The 19,954-nt window shown below is 40.0% G+C and overlaps 1 protein-coding gene across 1 annotated transcript; it reads left to right on the top strand.

Annotated features, from left to right (window-relative positions):
* Positions 1–327: 327 nt before the first annotated feature.
* ubr7 (ubiquitin protein ligase E3 component n-recognin 7) lies at positions 328–16,606 on the top strand. Its single transcript, XM_003214401.4, has 11 exons — positions 328–686; positions 6,514–6,647; positions 7,018–7,078; positions 7,738–7,833; positions 8,294–8,347; positions 9,915–10,020; positions 10,378–10,550; positions 11,081–11,209; positions 12,604–12,766; positions 15,219–15,280; positions 15,512–16,606. The coding sequence occupies exons 1-11, from the start codon at positions 468–470 to the stop codon at positions 15,602–15,604; spliced, it is 1,290 nt and encodes a 429-aa protein (XP_003214449.2). The 5' UTR covers positions 328–467; the 3' UTR covers positions 15,605–16,606.
* The last annotated feature ends 3,348 nt before the right edge of the window (positions 16,607–19,954 follow it).

The raw sequence follows: 19,954 nt of genomic DNA on the forward strand, positions 1-19,954 counted from the left end.
GCCCCATCTGTTTCGCTCGCTCAGCCTCATATTGTGCGTTGTTTTTCTCCAGCCGCGGCTCTTTCTATCTCTGATTGGCTCGCGCAGAACTGCTTGATTACGATTGGCTCAGCGGGCTCACCTTTTTTCCCCCCGAACTCAGCGTCACAGTCTGCCTAGTAAATATTTCTCTGTCTTACTCTGATTGGCGCCCGGAAATCTTCCTAGTTCCGATTGGTTCTTCGAAGCCCATGTGATTCTGCTCCCAGGCGCTGTTTTTTCCTCTGTCCTCATCTTGGATTGGCTCCCGCGTACCACGTGACTCGTCTGTTTTTTTTTTAAGTCTCGCGCGTCTCTCTTTCACCTCCTGTGATCCATCGGCGTCGAGGCAACCTTCGTTTCCGCTTCCTGCGGCTGAGGCGTTTTCCCGCCTTTTCCTTCTCCGCCTCCTCGGGCCTCCTCATTGTATTTTTCTTTCTGTCAGCGAGATGGAGAAGGAGGCGCCGGCAGGTGCGGCTTCGAGCTCCGGCCAGGGCGAAGAAGGGGACGCCAGGCCCAAGGAGAGCGCTGCCGACGAGGGAGAGGAGCGGGGTGGCGAGGAGCCGGTGGTGTCGCTGGCCGAGGTGCTGGCCGAGAGCGAGCAGCTCGAGCAGGAGGCGCGCGCCGTGCTGGGAGGCAGCGACCACGAGAGGTGCAGCTACTCCCAGGTGAGGCCTCTCAGGGCCGGAGAGGCCGAGTGGGGAAAGTCGCCCTTGCTTCCCTCAGACACCGCCTCTCGCTTTTCTTCTGCTCTTTCTGCCTTCTCTTGCTTTCCCTCCTACACCTTACCACCTCATATTCCTTTCTTTCCTTCTGTCTCCTCAGCTCCATTTCCCGCCCTTTCTCTCCTTTTTCCACTCCCATGTTGCAGCAGCTCCACTGGCTGCCAGTCTGCTTCTGAGCTAAATACAAAGCGCTAGTTATTAGTAATATTAATAATATTAATAAAAAAAAACCTCATTTTATATTCTGCCCTCTCTCCCCGAGAGGACTCAGGGCGGATTCCAACGCCAAAAAGGCAGACATTAAATGCCTGATAAAACAATAAATACAAATACAATATCAGCCATCCAAGGCCCAACATAATAATAATACCTCAACCTCTGAGGATGCCTGCCATAGATGTGGGCGAAACGTCAGGAGAGAATACTTCTGGAACATGGCCACACAGCCCAAAAGACATACAACAACCCTGTGATCCCGGCCATGAAAGCCTTCAACAAAATAATAATAATAATAACTCAGGGCGGGTTCCAGCAAAAGTAACAATAGCAAACATTCAATGCCTGATAAAACAATAAATACAATATCAGCCATCCAAGGCCCAACATAATAGTAATAATAATAATACTTTATTTGTACCCCGCCCTATCTCCCTCTGGGGACTCAGGGCGGTTTCCAGCAAAAGTAACAAAATAGCAAACATTCAATGTCTGATAAACAATAAATACAAATACAATATCAACCATCCAAGGCCCAACCTAATAATAATATTTTATTTGTAGGTAAGGTAAAGGTTTCTCCTGATGTTAAGTCCAGTCATGTCTGACTCTGGGGGTTGGTGCTCATCTCCATTTCTAAGCCGAAGAGCCGGCGTTGTCCATAGACACCTCCAAGGTCATGTGGCCGGCATGACTGCATGGAGCGCCGTTACCTTCCCGCCGGAGCGGTATCTATTGATCTACTCACATTGGCATGTTTTCGAACTGCTAGGTTGGCAGAAGCTGGAGCTAATAGCGGGCGCTCACTCCACTCCCAGGATTTGAACCTGGGACCTTTCGGTCTGCAAGTTCAGCAGCTCAGTACTTTAACACACTGTGCCACCCAGGCTCACCTTATTTGTACCCTGCCCTATCTCCCTCTGGGGACTCAGGGTGGTTTCCAGCAAAAGTAACAAAATGGCAAACATTCAGTGTCTGATAAAACAATAAATACAAATACAATATCAGCTATAAAAAGCCCAACATAATAATAATAATAATAATAATAATACTTTATTTGTATTATATAGGGTGGTTTTCAACAAAAGTAACAAAATAACAAACATTCAGTGCCGAAAACGGGCAATGATAAATAAAATCAAAATAGCAGATAAAACAATCTCAAAATAAATTTATAAAACTAAATAAAAATAATGTATAAGTGAACTTAACATAATAGAATTCACCACACACAATTTCCACAGGCTGAAGTAGGTGTCCGATATCTAGGTGAGGATATATATAAAGGTGTGCTAGTCTTCCTCCTCTCCATATGCTAAGGTGCATAAATGAGTTTTTAAAAGCTTTTTAAAGGAGAGGAGAGTGGGGGCCAGCTTTATTTCTTTTAGGAGGGTTTGTATACGGAGATGTCCACCGCCAACACCTGGTATTCCAGGGTCAGCGCTGAGTACGGGATCACCCCCAGACTGCATATCTGGGTCTTCAGGGGGAATGTGACCCCATCCAACACAGGCTGATCTGCCCCGCCCCCCATGACAGCAAATTAAACCCAGACATACATACCAAATTAAACCCACATATATACCAAATTATAACATACAACCTAAAATTAATTAAATAATATCTAGTATAAAAATATGAACCTCCGTCTACAAGCCCCCCACCAAGATTCATTTACTGAATTATCTTAAAATTGATCATATTGCTGGTGATTTTGATAGAACTGGTGGAGCCAACAAAGCCAGGATACGAAAATATTTCTCAGTCAGACATCTATTAGCCGTATAAAGACATCTCCATATACTAAAGAGCAAACGTGTTTTTTTAGTTGTTTTTTTAAAGGAAAGAAGGAAGGGGGGCATTTTTATTTCTTTAGAAAGTGCATTCACAGAGAAGGCCCTCTTCTCTCTTGTTCCCACCAGCTGTGCTTGAGACGGGGGTGGGACCGAGAGGAGAGCCTCAGTGATTGAGTTGGTTTGTAAGAGGAGATGTGATTTGTGAAATAGTCTGGACCTGAACCTATAAAGCCCTAAATGGTTCGGGCCCAGACTATTTAACTAACCGCATCTCTGTATATAAACCGGCCCGGGCACTGCAATCTGCGGAGGAGGCCCTGTTCTCAGTCGCACCCCTGTCTGGTGGGAACGAGAGAAGGGGCCTTCTCAGTGATTGCCCCCTCCTCTGGAACTCCCTCCCTAAAGAAGTAAAAATGGCCCCTTCCCTTCTCTCCTTTAAATAACTGCTTAAAACATATTTTTGTTCTTTAGCTTATGGAGAAGGAGATTAGAATGTTATATTTTACAATCTTGACTAGAACATAGTACCTTACTCTGGCTTGTTGGCAGCAGATAAATTATATAACAATGGTTATTTTTAACTGTTTTTAATTGATTAGTTTTATTATTTTGTAGGTTTAATAGATTTATGTGTTTAATTATTTAAACTTTGTGAGTAGTTGTTATAATTTATAACAGATATTTTATTCATGAGGCTATTCGTTCATTTTGTATTGTTTTATGGCATGGAATGCTTGCCATCCTTTGTTGGGAACCGCCCTGAGTCCTCCTGGAGAGTTATATATAAAGTTGTTGTTGTTGTTTTCTCTCTTCCTCCTCCCTCTCATCCTTTTCATTCTCTTCCCTTCTTTCACTTTCTTTCCTTTTCACCTCTGTGTTATTTCCCCTTCCTTTCTCTTCTATTCTTCCCTTCTTTCTCTTTCTTTCCCCTCTCCTTTTCTTCCTTTTCTCCTTTTCTTTGTCCCTTTGGTCTTCCTTTCTCCTTCCTTCCCATCCCATACCTTTCCTCCTTTTCCTTTCCCTCCCTCCTTCCCCCTCCCCCCCCCCTATTCCCATTTTTTCTTCTTTGACTGTTTCTGGTAGTTGTCTTGGATATCATTTTTGGAAACAGGTGGCATACAAATGAAATAAACATTGTTCTGCATACAAGAATTCAACCATCCACAACTTGAAAATTTTCCCATCCCCGAGTCAATTCGCCCACCCATTGGATTGGTGTGTACCTGGGTATATAGAATAAGATGTTTGTGGTTGCACATTGCATAACTGCAAATCGTCATTTGCTCTTGTTGTGCTATCTTGCTATTGCTTCAGGTTTGGTTAATGTAATGTAGTATATAGATATTTATGCTATGCTGAGGACATGTTTGAATACAGATAAAGGGCATTCAAAAGCATAAATGAAACATATATAAGCTATTTTAAGATGCAGTCAAACAATAGATGTGGACTTTTTTTCCAAAAGGTGGCAGCGCATCATTGGCTAGGCGTAGAATTTTATGTACATACCAGAACTATCAAAATATATCAAGACACTTTAATACAGGGCTTGGAAAATTGCATTTTATAGCAAAAGAAAGCACATCCTGGTCAGTCAGAAGACACAGGTCCGCAGTTTGGGGGTCCTACTGGACACAGCGCTGAATCTGGAGGCCTAGGTATTTTCGGTGGCCAAGAGTGCCTTTGCATAATTAAAACATGTGCACCAACTGTGCTCATTTTTGAGAAGCCAGATCTGGCCATGGTGGTACATTCCTTAGTTACATCCTGTCTGCTCTACATGGGGCTGCATTTGAACTTTGCTTGGAAACTTCAGCTGATCCAAAGAGCTGCAGCCAGGTTGCTAACGGGCTGGCTACAGGGAGCAAATAACCCTCCTGTTGCAGTAGCTTCACTGGCTGCCAGTCTGTTTCTGGTCACAATTCAAAGTTCTGGTTATGACCTTTAAAGCCCTAGATTTTTCAGATCCAGGGTATTTGGCTGTCCTCATCCCCTTGTATGAACCTGCCTGTGCCCTGAGATCTTCAGGAGAGACCATTCTCTCAGTCCCACCTCCATCTCAAGCTCGGAAGTAGGAACAAGAAAGGCTATCTCAGTGGCATCCCCTCAACCTTGAAAATCCGTGCCCAGGGGAGCCAGAGTGCCCCCCTCTCTGCTGTCCTTCTGATGGTAGGCTAAAACGTTTTTATTCAGATAGGCTTTTAAAGAAGAAGGTGTTTAAGATCTAGTCAGGGGATGCTGAGGTTTTTAACTTTGAATTTGTTTTAATGGTTTTTAACTGGGAATTTTTACTACTACAGTAGAGTCTCACTTATCCAACATAAACAGGCCAGCAGAATGTTGGATAAGCAAATATGTTGGATAATAAGGAGGGATTAAGGAAAAGCCTATTAAACATCAAATTAGGTTATGATTTTACAAATTAAGCACCAAAACATCATATTTTACAACAAATCAACAGAAAAGGTAGTTCAATAAGAAATAATACTATGTAGTAATTACTGCATTTACGAATTTAACACCAAAATATCACAATTTATTGAAATCATTGACTACAAAAATGCATTGGATCATCTAGGATGTTGGATAATCTGGAATGTTGGATAAGCGAGATTCTACTGTATATATATTTAAGCCTGTTTTAATGTTTGTATACAGTAGAGTCTCACTTATCCAAGCTAAACTGGCCAGCAGAAGCTTGGATAAGCGAATACCTTGGATAATAAGGAGGGATTAAGGAAAAGCCTATTAAACATCAAATTAGGTTATGATTTTACAAATTAAGCACCAAAACTTCATGTTATACAACAAATTTGGCAGAAAAAGTAGTTCAATACGCAGTATGTTATGTTGTAATTACTGTATTTACGAATTTAGCATCAAAATATCACGATATATTGAAAACATTGACTACAAAAATGGCTTGGATTATCCAGAGGCTTGGATAAGCGAGGCTTGGATAAGTGAGACTCTACTGTATTTGTATATTTTAAATGGTTATGCTTATGTTTTTATGTTAAGCCGCTTTGTGTCCCCTTCGGGGGAAATAAAGCAAGGTGTAAATAAACATAATAATAATAATAATAATACCCCTAGCTCCCCTACCGAGGAAGTAACAAAACTTGAGGGTACCCACCAAGAAGGCTGTCTTCCTTGTTTCCACCAAACTTGCTTGGGAAGCGTAGTAAGACTAATAGAATTATACCCCATATATATATATATACACATACATACACACACACACACACACACACACACACACATATATATATATATATACATACATACATACATACACATACATATGCTTATGCGCAAGCAGGTTTATAAAGGAAGATGCTGTCCTTCAAACAGCCTGGACCTGAGCTATATGGGGCTTTAAAGGTCAGAATTGTGTACAGAAACAGATTGCTAGCCAGTCGAGCTCTTGAAAAAAGGGAATTACATGCTCCTTGTATTTAGCACCAGAGAACGATGTGGTTATTGCTCCTCAGTTCAGCTGAAGCTTCTAAGCATTTTTCAAAGAGAAATTCACATAGGGCCTTTTGCAGTAACCCAAATTGAAGGAATCAAATCATGTGTTACTGTGGCCAGTTACTATATTATCTGAAAGAAGCCCCAGTTTGTTTGCCTTGGAGCAGTTCATCATAGATGTCAGACACTTGGTTCGCATGGAAAATCTTCCATGGTCAATGGAGAATTCCCAGTCTGGCAGTTTTTTCAGTGTTTCCATTTTTATGGTGCTGTTCTCATTACAGGGTGCTGTGAAGAGACAAGCCCTATATGCCTGCAGTACTTGTACACCACGAGGAGAAGAACCAGCAGGGATCTGTTTAGCATGCAGTTATGAATGTCATGGTACCCACAAATTATTTGAGCTGTATACAAAAAGGTAATTTGAGGGAGAAAGAAGTGACAATAATTTTAGATCAACTTGTTTGCCATGCTGTAAACCATTAAAGTATCTAAAGTAGTCATAGAATCATAGAGTTGGAAGAAACCACAAGGGCCATCTAGTCCAAACTTCTGTCATACAAGAATATACAATTCATGTACTCCCAGTATTATGGGCTTGTAATTGTTACAACTGTAAATCAGATAATCAGTATTGAATAGAATCAGATGATCAAAAATAAATTTTACCATATTTTCTTGTAGTGATATTCCATCTATTTATGGATATCATTGAGATTAGCTTGCCTGAGGCTTAGCAGAAGTTGGGAAGATTAAAACAGAATTCTGGATTTTTTCTTTCTTTTCAGAAACTTCCGTTGTGATTGTGGAAATAGCAAATTCAAAAATTTGCAATGCAAACTATTACCAGTAAGTATGAAAATATTGTATTTGCTATTTAGAAAGGAGTGCATTTTCGCTCTCAAAAATATATATTCACAGCTTTTTGGAGGGTGGTAGAAAAATAAGCCTGTCACAATTTAAACAGTTATTTGTGAGCATTGGCGCTGACCAACTCGAAGTGCACATTGTGACCCAGATAGGTGCAACTGCCATCTGCATCTGAAGATGTATCCAAGCAGATTCATGTTTGGATGGATGCCAAGCATTAAACATTGCCTCATGTTAATTTGCCTTGTTCAGTTGGGATGGTATTTATAGCTATGGTATCAGTGTGCTTTTTATTCAGTTGTGAAGATCAGTTTAAGGTGAAGGAATATAAATGTGCTTGTTGGTACAGATCATCTGTATTGATCACATGAGAAGTTGGGATCCCTGCTAAGCTTAATTGAAGGATTGACTTTTTGCTCTTTTTTGTTAATCCTCTTTAGTGTAAAAAAACAGCCCCTCCTTTTTCTACTTTCTGCTTCTCCAACTTTTGAAACCTCACATAGCTTTATAAATCACAGTTTTCAGGAAGTTGGCATGGTATTATGCTGGTTCTGGGATGGTTAAAGTAGGATAAATTATGTCATTTTAAGCAATTCTCCCTTCTCCCATGTTTCATTTAAGACACTTTTTATTTCTAGGAAAAGGCAACAGTTAATCCAACAAATAAATATAACGACAACTTCTTTGGATTATACTGCGTTTGTAAAAGACCGTATCCAGATCCTGACGATGAGGTAAACCATCAGTCTCCCCTGTTGCTTTGTTCAGATATGTTCAGAGGGGTTTTGCTCTTATTCTGGCTGAGAGGGTCAACCGTTGGGTTTCCATGTCTGAGCAGGGAGTTGAAATATGATCTCAAGCCTCATATGTAGTCCACTGCTCAAACCACTACACCATTCTGTCTCGCAGGATCCCATTAGTAGGTCCTAAATGCCAGGAAGGTTCATATGGAATCCACACAAGAAGCTGTTCAAGATGGGTCCCAGACTGGTTCCCTTTAAAACTCTAAATAATTTCCTTGAATTTGAAAATAAAGGGCAACCAGTAAAGATTTTAGAAAGGCTAATTTATGAGAAGGCCAGTGAAAGTTGATCAGAAGATAAGCTATAACATTTTGTACTTGTTGAAACTTCTAAAATGTTGTCAATTCTACATAAACTTGAAAGATTAGTAATGCTGTGGCTCTATTTTTAGGTCCCAGATGAAATGATCCAGTGCATAGTTTGTGAAGATTGGTTTCATGGACGGGTAAGCACAGCTAATAAAGGGCTAGAAACATTCAGTGATAAATATAACCTGACAGATGAGATTTTCCTCCCTATTTGTACAGGGCTTATAGTTCTGAGCCTTAATTTTATAAAGTTGCATAGATTTTGGAAGGACCTGTGTCTAGTAACTGTGCTTATATGGCACATATTATTAATGCTGCATACTAGCAGATTGTTTTCCATTTACCGAAAGAGGCAGTAGTGGGATAATGAGTTTAGGAATTTTATCCTGACCTGTATCTTACAAATCTTCATCCCAAGTGTGGTGATTTGCTGTAATTTGAGATATTTAGGCATAGAGTACTTCTTCTTAAGCTGCGGGTCCTGATCACAAATGGGTTCCCTTTAGCGCAATGTTGGGGTCCTAAAAACTTTTCCAAATACAGTAGATTTCCGAGTATCCGTCATAAAGGGGCGGGCCGAATGACGGATAACCAGAACTGTTGGATAATAGGAAGTCCCTATTGTCCACGCCTCTCCACACTCCCAAGCCAGGTGCATGACAGGGAGGGAAAGGATGCTCCTTCTGTGCCAAGCCTCGGGTTTCCTCCCTTGCTGCACAGGAAGAAGCCCGGGGTTTGGGAGGGAGAAAAGGGACGCTTCTCTCCCTGCCAAGCCTTGGGCTTCCTCGCTGCAAAGGAAGAAGCCCGGGGTTTGGGAGGGAGAAAAGGGACGTTTCTCTTCCTGCAAAGCCTTGGGCTTCCTCCTTCGCAGCAAGGGAGGAACCTCGAGGCTTGGCATGGAGAGGAGCGTCCCTTTCCTCCCTCCTCCTCCTCCCTCGGAAGAAGAGGAGGATGAGGACAAGTGGCGGGAGCAGTGCGGCCGCTGCTCCTTTGCCTCCCCCCGCCTTCCCTCGCTTGTTGGCTCACTCACCGGGCCGGCTCCTGGCAGCAAGGGTAGAACCAGGACCCAGCCCAGTGAGTGAGCGTATGAGCGAGAGCAAGGGCGGGCAGCAAAGGCCCTCGCTCACTCACTCACCAGGCCGATCCCGGCAGCAACGGCGGCAGTGGCAGCAGACCCAGGACCCGGCCTGGTGAGTGAGCAAGAGAGATGGGGAAAATGGCTGCCATCCCCTTTGCTGCGCTGGCCCGGGAGGGGGTGAGGGAGGGTAATAATACAGAATGACGGATAAGCGGAAGACGTATAAGCGGGGCTCTACTGTATTACCTAGTCAATGTTTTAGACATTTAACACAAATTTGTTGTTCAGTGTTTAAAGTGAACTCTGCAGAAGATGCTTCAGCTGTGCTTCATAAAAAGGAAAATCAGTCTGTTTAGCAAGCTTTGCAAATGCTGATTTATTATCAGCAAATGTTTGATTTTTAAACCTATTTTATATACCTATATAACTGGGGTCATGTAAAAAATTCTCAGACCAAAAGGGGTCCTAAGTGGAAACATTTAAGAAATCCTGGACTAGAGTATAGAATATGAAAATAGATGTGTACTGATGCTAAAGCACTGTTTTGTAATTTTGTGAAGAGTTTGTTTGCTTTAGCCAATATGTCAAATATTTTCTTTTTTCTCACCTTTCCTTTTTTTAAATAGCATCTTGGTGAAATTCCTCCAGACAGTGGCGATTTTCATGAAATGGTATGCCAAGCTTGCATGGACCGCTGCCCTTTCCTGTGGGCATATGCCCCAAAATTAGCAGGTGAGAAGAGTAATCCCATGTCCAGCCCTTTTTTAGCCTGGTCACGCCCATTGTACTATAGCAATTGATTTCATTGAGTATCGTTTTGATTGACTTTTAACGCTGGTGTTTTATATTCCTATGTTTTATTGAATTGTGCTTTTATCTGGATAGTTATATTTATGCTTTTATTTTAATTCTTTTTTTGGGGGGGCTTCAGAAGTGGGGTAAAGTGATGACTATGTGACAGTAACAGTTTTCTCTGTGACTTTAGTATGTACTTGGCTTCTTCGTTGTAGAGATCAGTTTTGATGCCCCTTGACAGAAATAACATCTTGGTTACACCACCAAACTCATTTTGATGTCCATCTCTTGTAGTTCCCACTGTGACCAAAGTTACTCCTGCAGCTGAAGATGGAGTTATTTTGAATGTTGAAGAAACCGAAGAAGTAAAAAAGGAAAATGGCGGCAGTCCCCAGATGAAGACGGAGGAAGAGAAAGTAGCTCAAAACAATGAACCATCTACCAGTTCAGTCTCTGAATGTTCTCAGGTATCTCTTCCAAAATAGATTATAGTTGAAAGATGTCACTCTTTTCAGAAAGGGAGTTGGTGTTCTTTGTTGACAATCTGGCTGACCTAAGATTATCCTGAAATAATTACCTCTAGGATTTCAAAGATGTATAAAGCCCTGCCTGTAAATATGTGCAACCATATTATTCAGGTAATTATCTGAAAGACAACCTACATAATTTCAGATTCAGTGACTTGAATTACATCAAAACAGCTCTAAAATCATGGGTCACAAAGCAAAACCCTGAATTTTTCCAAAATGGTTTTGATGCCTGGTGAGGAGATAGCTATGAGATTTCCTTTGTAAGATTTTTTCATGTGTGTTTTTCATTAGTAAACTATTGATTATAATCTTTAGGAAAGCAAGTAGGAATAGTTACAAGATATGGCAGAGGAAATGTTGGTTGCAATATTCCCTTTCATGGTGCCCTGAGCCATATTTCAAGTCTTAGTCCCCTGCACACAACCTGTTTATAGAAAGAGAAATACTATCCTTCCCTTTTACTGCAGAGTATTAAGAATGAGGCTTCCACCTGCACACTGCAAGAACTTCAAGTCAAACAGTATCTGAAGAAGAATACAGCCACCTTCTGGCCACACAATTGGCGGAGCAAGTTGTGCACCTGTAAAGAATGCTTGGTATGGATATGTATTTATACTGTCTTCTGTGATCCTCACATTTGCTCTAGAACCTTCTAGAAAGCACTTACTTGAACGTTGCACGTGATGAAATAATAAATGTGCGAAAGCCACAGTGAGGCCTTGTGCAGTGAGACAGTAATATATAAATACGCACCCAGGAGGTTCTCGTAATTAATTGCTCTTGTCTTAAGCAATATCATGAGTGGTATAAGACACTTGAATAAAGATTGATTGTATTGCATCCCATTCAAGTATGGAGCTTTAACAAGCTAGACACCATCAAACCCATACTTCTTGATTGCCAGATTGATTTGTCAGCCTTTTGCATGGATTGGGGAAGAGCAGGAAGAAGGAGGGAAGAGTATCATTTTTCTTCATGATCTCTGTGCCTCGTGCACTTGGGATGCGTTGCATCTATGCAACCCATCTTAGAAACTACAGTAGAGTCTCACTTATCCAAGCTAAACGGGCCGGCAGAAGCTTGGATAAGTGAATATCTTGGATAATAAGAAGGGATTAAGGAAAAGCCTATTAAACATCAAATTAGGTTATGATTTTACAAATTAAGCACCAAAACATCATGTTATACAACAAATTTGACAGAAAAAGTAGTTCAATACGCAGTAATGTTATGTTGTAATTACTGTATTTACGAATTTAGCGCCAAAATATCATGATATATTGAAAACATTGACTACAAAAATGGCTTGGATAATCCAGAGGCTTGGATAAGCGAGGCTTGGATAAGTGAGACTCTACTGTATCTTGATTCACTCCCCGTACGGAACATTGTGGTACTGACAAACCTGCTTGACACATGGTAAATGTCAGATGTGTCTTTGTTTTTGATGTTAATAGACAAAACACTTTAGAAAACCCTCTAGATACTTTGTTTCTTGTCAAGTTTCCTTGTAGCACATTTTCAAGTGGGTGGCTGTTGCCATGTCATTAGCCTAACAAATTGCCAAAATCCTGGGCCTCCTTCCATCTGTTCATATTTTACAAGGGCTGTCTCCACTTCATCTGCATTCTTGGCTGGTTTGGGATATAGGCAATCTGTCAAGCAGCTACAAGGGTTCGGCCACTTACCTTTGTAAACAGTACAGACTTGATTTTTAGGCCAACAGTTTCACATCATCACCCACCTAGCTGTGTGTAGCTTATGTATGAGTCACAAGAGACCACAAAGAAGAAAAGAAGGTTGCTTATGTATAATTGTGGTTCTTCCAGTGTCATCCACATAACCCACTCACCTTCCCTATGTTACTGTACTGCTTATTTTGTTTATTTAATTTCTATCCCATCTTTCTCACATTATGGGATTCAAGACAATGCTGTCAAAGGTAATGCAGGTCAATTTGTACAGTGAAAATAAACTATTTTTTTTCCAGAAAATGTATTATGATCTGGAGGTCCCATTTTTAATGGAGGAATGTGATACAGTTTTGGCGTATGAAAATAAAGGAACAAATGACCAGGAAGCAGACAGAAGAGATCCACTAATGGATACACTTAGCAGCATGAATAGAGTCCAGCAAGTTGAGCTCATCTGCGGTAAGTCCCTGAAATTTGGTGTTGAGTTTAAATCAAATAATTCTTACATTTTGATAAAAGTAATTTATAGGAATATACTTTTAGCACATATCCTAATAGCTTTATTTCCTATGCTGTAGTAGCTTCTTTCTGTCTTAAGTATGTTTTCATTTTCAGCTTCAGTAGCCATCTTTCTAAAATTGCAGAATGCAAAAAAATTCAGGATCCCAAAGAAAAAAATAATGACATATCTGGGAATACTGATTCTGATTAAATTAGAATCCAGAACTATATAGATATCATTGCAATTGATTCTTTAAAAAAAAAACTATTGACCTGCAGGGTGATATTTTGGGAGAATCTGTTTTGAGCTTTTGATAAACTTCATTCAAAAGGAATGAAAATGAAAAATTCTGAAATTTGTTTTGTGTTACTCTTATGTCCCTCTAGGGGAGAAGAGCGGCATATAAAATAAATAAATAAATAAATAAATGTTCATGGTATATTCTGCCAGTCATGGAGAACAACAGGAAGCTTACAATTAGCCAAAATATTGATTGCTAAAAAATGTGGTCTGCTTTTTCTGTTTGCTCTGTATACATTTTAAGCCTTCACTGTTCAAAGTATTATTTATATCTGGTTGTATTGTAGGTAGTTATGATTTCTTATATCATTTCAGGGTTTTTTTTTTTTGTTATCAGTAGCTTTGAGTTTTTAAAACACTAAGATCAGATTTCCAAGCTAAGAAATTTCTAAATGGAGATGCCAGTTTTATTGTGTATTGACTAATGTAAATTCTTGTAATGTTCTTGTTGAAGAGTGATACTGTGGGTTACACGTTGCTCAATTAGATCTTTTTGGAGGCTAGAAGGAAAACAGGAGAACACTTCAGTGAGACTTGATTTAGTTAGCAGTATTTATTTTCATTAAGGCAGTGGCATATTTTTGTTTATGGTGGAAAATGTAAATGAATTTGTGGAGTGGTAATGGCCCACCCTAACACTAACCCATCCACATGACCTTGGCGGTGTCTACGGACTACGCTGGCTCTTTGACTTAGAAATGGAGATAAGCACCAACCCCCAGAGCCAGACACGACTAGACTTAATGTCAGGGGAAAACCTTTACCTTTACCTGTAGAGCGGAGATTCAAGCTTTCTGGACCAGTGAGTAAATTATTAAATAGAGTACCATAGATGCTTTCACAAAATAATTTATAATGAAAGCTTGTTCAATTGGAAACTGGCTGTCACAAGGAAAGAGAAAACTCTCAAAGCCATACTTATGAGGCTAAAAGAAAAAATTATTTATTTATTACAATATTTATATCCTGCCCTTCTCACCCAACAGGGGACTCAGGGCGGCTACAGGGGACTCAGGGCGGCTGACATGACATGTCTAAGAATTGAAAGCAAGGCAGAGATATAATCCAAACTCCCAAATAAAAAAATCATTCTTCCAAACTCATTTCTTTTCTTCAAACCACATTTTAAAAAGGACAGATTTTTGAGGTTCAGAGACCAGATGAGTAAACTGAGTTCTAGGCAGACTTGGAATCCGAATCCCAAATGCTAAATCACGTGTTTGACCTGTAAAGCAAAGCAAATACCTATTTCACAGAAGGGAAATTGCTCAAAGGCATGTGGACAAGCTGGGTGACACCCACACCTACCCCTTCCCCCCAGCCATTTCCTGGACATCCCTAGAGTATAAACAGTCCCCAAGTATAGGCAATCCCCAAGTTAGGTTTGTTCTTAAGTTGCATTTGTAACTATGAATCATTTGTAAGTTGGATGTTTGTAACTCGGGGACTGCTTGTAATGGGTTTTAGACTCCAGTTGTGTTTTAATTAAGACCTGTGTGGCCTACATGGGGCCCAGAGGTATTTGGGAAACAAAAATAGTAGCATACCAGCCTCCATGTGTATCTATCTGATTATTCACATATGTATAATACATGCCTGGTGTCTTTCTGGTGAATTACGATAGCCAAAGTTCAACGTATGCTATATTGAAACTCACTTTTTTGTCATTGTGAGGTCAGAATTCTTTCCTAATCACACAGTGACCAAACCCCCCAAACACTGGTGTTTTAATATTTGAATTGAAAGAGTGCCTGTAGATACCTGTTTCAGCACATCCAGACTAGCTGGAGGCCAAAGATTCTGTCTGGCTATGAGAAAAGAACTAGTGTTCTTCAGGGATAAAGAAATTAATTTTCTGCAACCCCGGAGGCACAGCTCTGTCACATGTATGTGTCCTGATGCAGGGCTGCAGACATACATATATATATATGCACATACATATATATCTCCAGAAAATAATGTAAAATAATGTAGAAGATGCCATCTTCACTAGCAGGATGTTGGCCAATGTCTTTTTAATGGTTCCAAGCATCAGTCCAAGCAATATAGCTATATTGGAGAAAAGAATCTGTTCCATGTGTAACTAAAATATAACTTTTTCCTATCCAGAATACAATGATCTGAAAACAGAATTGAAAGACTACTTGAGAAGATTTGCAGATGAAGGGACAGTAAGTCTATAACTTATTGTTTGAATAATTATTGTCAAGATATTATTGGATAATAATTAAAAAATCAAGTATGATATAGTCATACTTGTATTGCAGGACTATTGTTTATCATTAAAACTAGCACAAAGTCTACAAAAACATGTCTAATAGATTTGCTATTCAAGGTACCCTTTTCTTAATGTTTTAAATTTGTATCCGTCTCATACTCTTTTTCTGACTTGACTTCCACAGGTTGTTAAGAGAGAGGACATTCAGCAGTTCTTTGAAGAGTTTCAGTCTCGTAAGAGGAGAAGGACGGACCGGATGCAATACTACTGTAGCTAGACAACTTGGAAAATTTTATGGACAAGTTTTTTGGCTATCTCTGCTAGCTTTTCGTTTTCCCTCCTGGTTTTACCCAGCCTCCTGTTCATCTCGGCTTTTGCTCTATTCTCTCATGTTCCTCTCTAAATACGATCCAGCTCCATAACAGCTGGTCTAAAAAGCAACAAGATCATGGATTATCGAAACCTGTTTTATCATTTGTTGGGGGAGAGTGGGGTAAGGTGGTTAGGTATGAAGGGTACATCCTTAGAAAGGAATCTGGAAGCCTCCTAACTTGTATAGATAAAACCATATCCTTCATATGGTTAAAAGGAAAACATAGGTAGCTGATTAACATTTTCAGAAAGGTCTGAGTCTTGAGTGCAAGAGTTCATACTTGTTCAGTTGATGTTTTTACTTTATTAATTTCTGATACAAAAGCATATTGTTGGTTATTGCTATTGGCTATGAATCAGTGCTTACAGAATAGGAATATAAATCTCTGTAGTTTTCTGAATTACAACTTTTAAAAGGACGTAACCCTTTGAGACATGATGTTTTTCAGGTTGTAGTTCCTGGATAGTAAAAAACCATTGTATTGGTTTTTTTTAAAAAAGGGCTATGAAGCCAGTGTTTTGATTTCCTCTGCATAAAATGTAAATAAATTGCTTTCTGTTAGGTGGTACTACTAGTTTATAACTTGTTTTTTGGACCGGAAATAATTTCTGAAAGCTTGTATAATCGTTTTAGTTTGTAAATGTCTAAGAGGTGATAGCCATCAAGCTACTTACCAAACTGTAAAGTACAAAGTGGTGACCTTTGATAATAATGTCAAGACAATAATACTGTACTGTTGAAATCAGCTCTCCAAAGCAGATGTGTTTTCATACCGTTTTAACTTTTATCGTCTTCCTAACTACTCAGGCAAATAATTCTTCAGTGTGTATATGACCCTTAGTACTCAATAAGTTTAATCTCTGACACTGTTTGACTTTTACATTTCAATAAAGCGTTTGGTTGTCATTACTAGTTCTGTTGAGTTTTGGAGTGGTGGGGGCAGCTTCAGATGTAACTTAAAGACTGCATTTCAGTTGTGCAACACAAATCTCAGCATGTGGAGTTATATGTCAAATGTAATTGTGCCTAATGGCAACCCTACCCATTTGTAAGATTGTATCTACAAGATTCTGGCAAAAATCTCTTCTATTGTTCCTCAGCTCATAAATAAGCTAGGCTTGTTCAAAGCTAACTCAACTACCCTCCTCATTTCAATCATGTGGCATTATTTTTCCACCTTTTACTAGGTCCAGATGCTTTGCTACTAGAAGGTATTATTGTAAACCTTCTGCCCCTGAACCAGTCTCTCATCAGTAATTGATTGGATGAGAGCTAATAAGTTGAAAGTAAATCCAGATAAAGCAGAAGTACTCGTGGTCAATTGGAAGGCAAATCAGGATGTGGGATTACAGCCTGTGTTGGACGGGGTCGCAGTCCCACTGAAGACGCAGATCCGCAGTCTGGGGGTGCTCCTGGACTCAGCGCTGACCCTGGAACCCCAGGTGTCAGCAGTGGCCAGGAGTGTCTTCACACAATTAAAACTTGTGCCCTAGCTGTGCCCATACCTAGAGATGCCAGACTTAGCCATGGTAGTCCATGCCTTGGTCACATCCCATTTGGACTACTGCAGTGCTCTCTATGTGGGGCTGCCTTTGAAGACAGTTCGGAAGCTACAACTGGCTCAGAGATTGACAGCCATGTTATTAACTGGAGTGTTATACAGGGAGAGGAAGCCGCCCTGAGTCCCCTCGGGGAGAAGGGCGGGGTAGAAATATTGAAAATAAATAAATATGTTACCGCACATCCACTGGCTGCTGTTCTACTTCCGGGCTAAATACAAAGTGTCGATTATTACCTATAAAGCCCTAAACAGTTCGGGCCCAGACTATTTGAAAGACTGCATATCTGCAAATAAATCAACATGAGTGCTGTGGTCAGTGGAGGGGGTCCTTGGTCCCACCCGTTTCAAGTGCGGTTGGTGGAAGAGAGAGAGAGAGGGTCTTTGGAAATCCCTCCCTAAAGAGTTAAAACTAGCCTCCCTCCTCTCCTTCAAAAAGCTATTCAAACACATGTATTAAATGTAGTTTCCCGTGTTTCCCCTAAAATAAGACATCCCCAGAAAATAAGACCTAGTAGAGGTTTTACTGAATTGCTAAATATAAGGCCTCCCCTGAAAGTAAGACCTAGCAAAGTTTTTGTTTGGAAGCATGCCCAACGAACAGAACACCAGAGCATGCAGGATTGGTAAATGTACGTACCATAGAGTGTTGTACATGGAAATATTGGTAGTAACAAGAAATTCTTGATAGGATTCACAGTTTGTCTGGTTATACTGGTTTGTGATGACAACTAGTGTACAGTATATAATAAATGTTCATTTTTTTGTTCAACAATAAATGTGAATTGTCATGGAAAAATAAGACATCCCCTGAAAATAAGGCCTAGTGCATCTTTGTGAGCAAAAATTAATATAAGACACTGTCTTATTTTCGGGGAAACACGGTAGAGAGGAGGATTAAGTACAGTACATCTATTTGCACCTTACCTACCTGCTAGCCACCACCCTGTTAACCTGTTTTCCATCTCCCCTCACAACAATTTTAGCCCAATTTTAGAGATTTTAAATGATATTTTAAGGATTTAATATGTTAATAATTATGTGGACTTATTTTACGTCTTGTGCATTTATGCCGATTTATTATTTGCTGAGTTGTTCCCGAGTTGTTTATTGATGTATGTATTCCTTTCGGCATTGGATGTTTGCCATTGTATAGTTTGTTGTGAGACGCCCTGAATCCCTTCAGGGAGATAGGGCAGGCTATAAATAAAGTTTCATTCATTCAATAGTTCATTCATTAATTCATAAAGATCCTGTAAATTCAGGTTGGATAACCCATAGTGAGACTCAGAAATCAGGTAGATACTGTACTTGAAAGACCTTTCCACCAGGAATGCTTCTGTAACATGCAATATCCAGGGGGGCTTCCCTCTCAGTTGGTGATTCAGGAAAGTAAGGTTTGGGGAAAGGAGAGAAAAATCCACTGGAGGGAAGGTTTGGGAAGAGATGTCTTTCATAAAATTGAAACAAGACTAAGGTTAAATCTTGCCTGTGTTTCTCTGAGCTGTTGGTTACCCACCCATAGCAAATTTCCAGGAAAAAATATTTTCTAAGAAAGTAGCAGTTGTAGTTAGAGGGGACAAATGGTTTTGACTCCAGGTACATTTAGAAAAAAAAAGCCCAGCTGATCTACATCAGATTAAGCGACTGCTTTAGATTAAGTGGACTCCTTTGGAGTGATGCTTCACTATTCAAGTATTTGAAAGTTAATTGTAAATTTGGCACAGATGTTAACAGCTATTGCACCTGTGTCATTTTGACATGGCTTTAGCTGATGTGGAGATAGCAGAATTCAAGGGGGGGTCTACATTGCAGTAGGTAAATGTTGAACTTTCAATAGCTGCTTGCATTTAATCTTGATGCTTTTAATGTCTGCTCTGTATACAGTGCAAGTTGAGTATATGCTAACTGAAGTCCCAATTGGTCTGTGATATATTTCTGCTGCCACTTGATCTGTGCCAAATAAAATACTTCTATATTCAATAAGGGATCAGTGGAAACACAGACATAGCTCAGTCACAACGATGTGAGGGGACAATAAAGTGGACAACTGTATTGCTGATATAGTATGACAGCTTGCTTCGGAGCAAATGAAGTGAGCTCACATTTTGAAAAGAACTATAGACAATTAGGGGAACCAGTACATATAAGCATTCCAGATTGGCACTAGCAGAGGGACAATTTGGTTTATCATTTTCATCTTTCTCACTGCAATAGCACATGCCAGCAGTTACATACTTGGCTATTATAGAATCATAGAGTTAGAAGAGACCTCGTGGGCCATCCAACCCTGCCAAGAAGCAGGAAAATCACATTCAAAGCACCCCCCACAGATGGCTATCCAGCCTCTGCTTAAAAGCCTCCAAAGGAGTCTCCACCACACTCCCTTGGTTTATAGAAGTTTAGATTATACCCATACTGACTACTGTTATAATATTTAGGAGCACATGATTATTTTTCACATTGTTTTTAAATGGCAATGAGTATCCATCCATATGAAGAAAACCCCTTCTATTATTAGGTTTAAAGTGATTCTGTTAAACCAGCTGAGTTAGCCATATAGTGTATAAGAAAATCTGAAAGATGCAATAAGAGTATTTGTTGGAATGAACTAAATCTCAAGAGAATGAGAAAACTTTTCTTCTTCAGAAGACATCTTCCATCTAGATTTCAAGCCAAAAAGGGCTTTATGGTTT

Source organism: Anolis carolinensis, chromosome 1 (assembly GCF_035594765.1).
Source record: "Anolis carolinensis isolate JA03-04 chromosome 1, rAnoCar3.1.pri, whole genome shotgun sequence".
In the NCBI taxonomy this organism is placed as follows: Eukaryota; Metazoa; Chordata; class Lepidosauria; order Squamata; family Dactyloidae; genus Anolis; species Anolis carolinensis.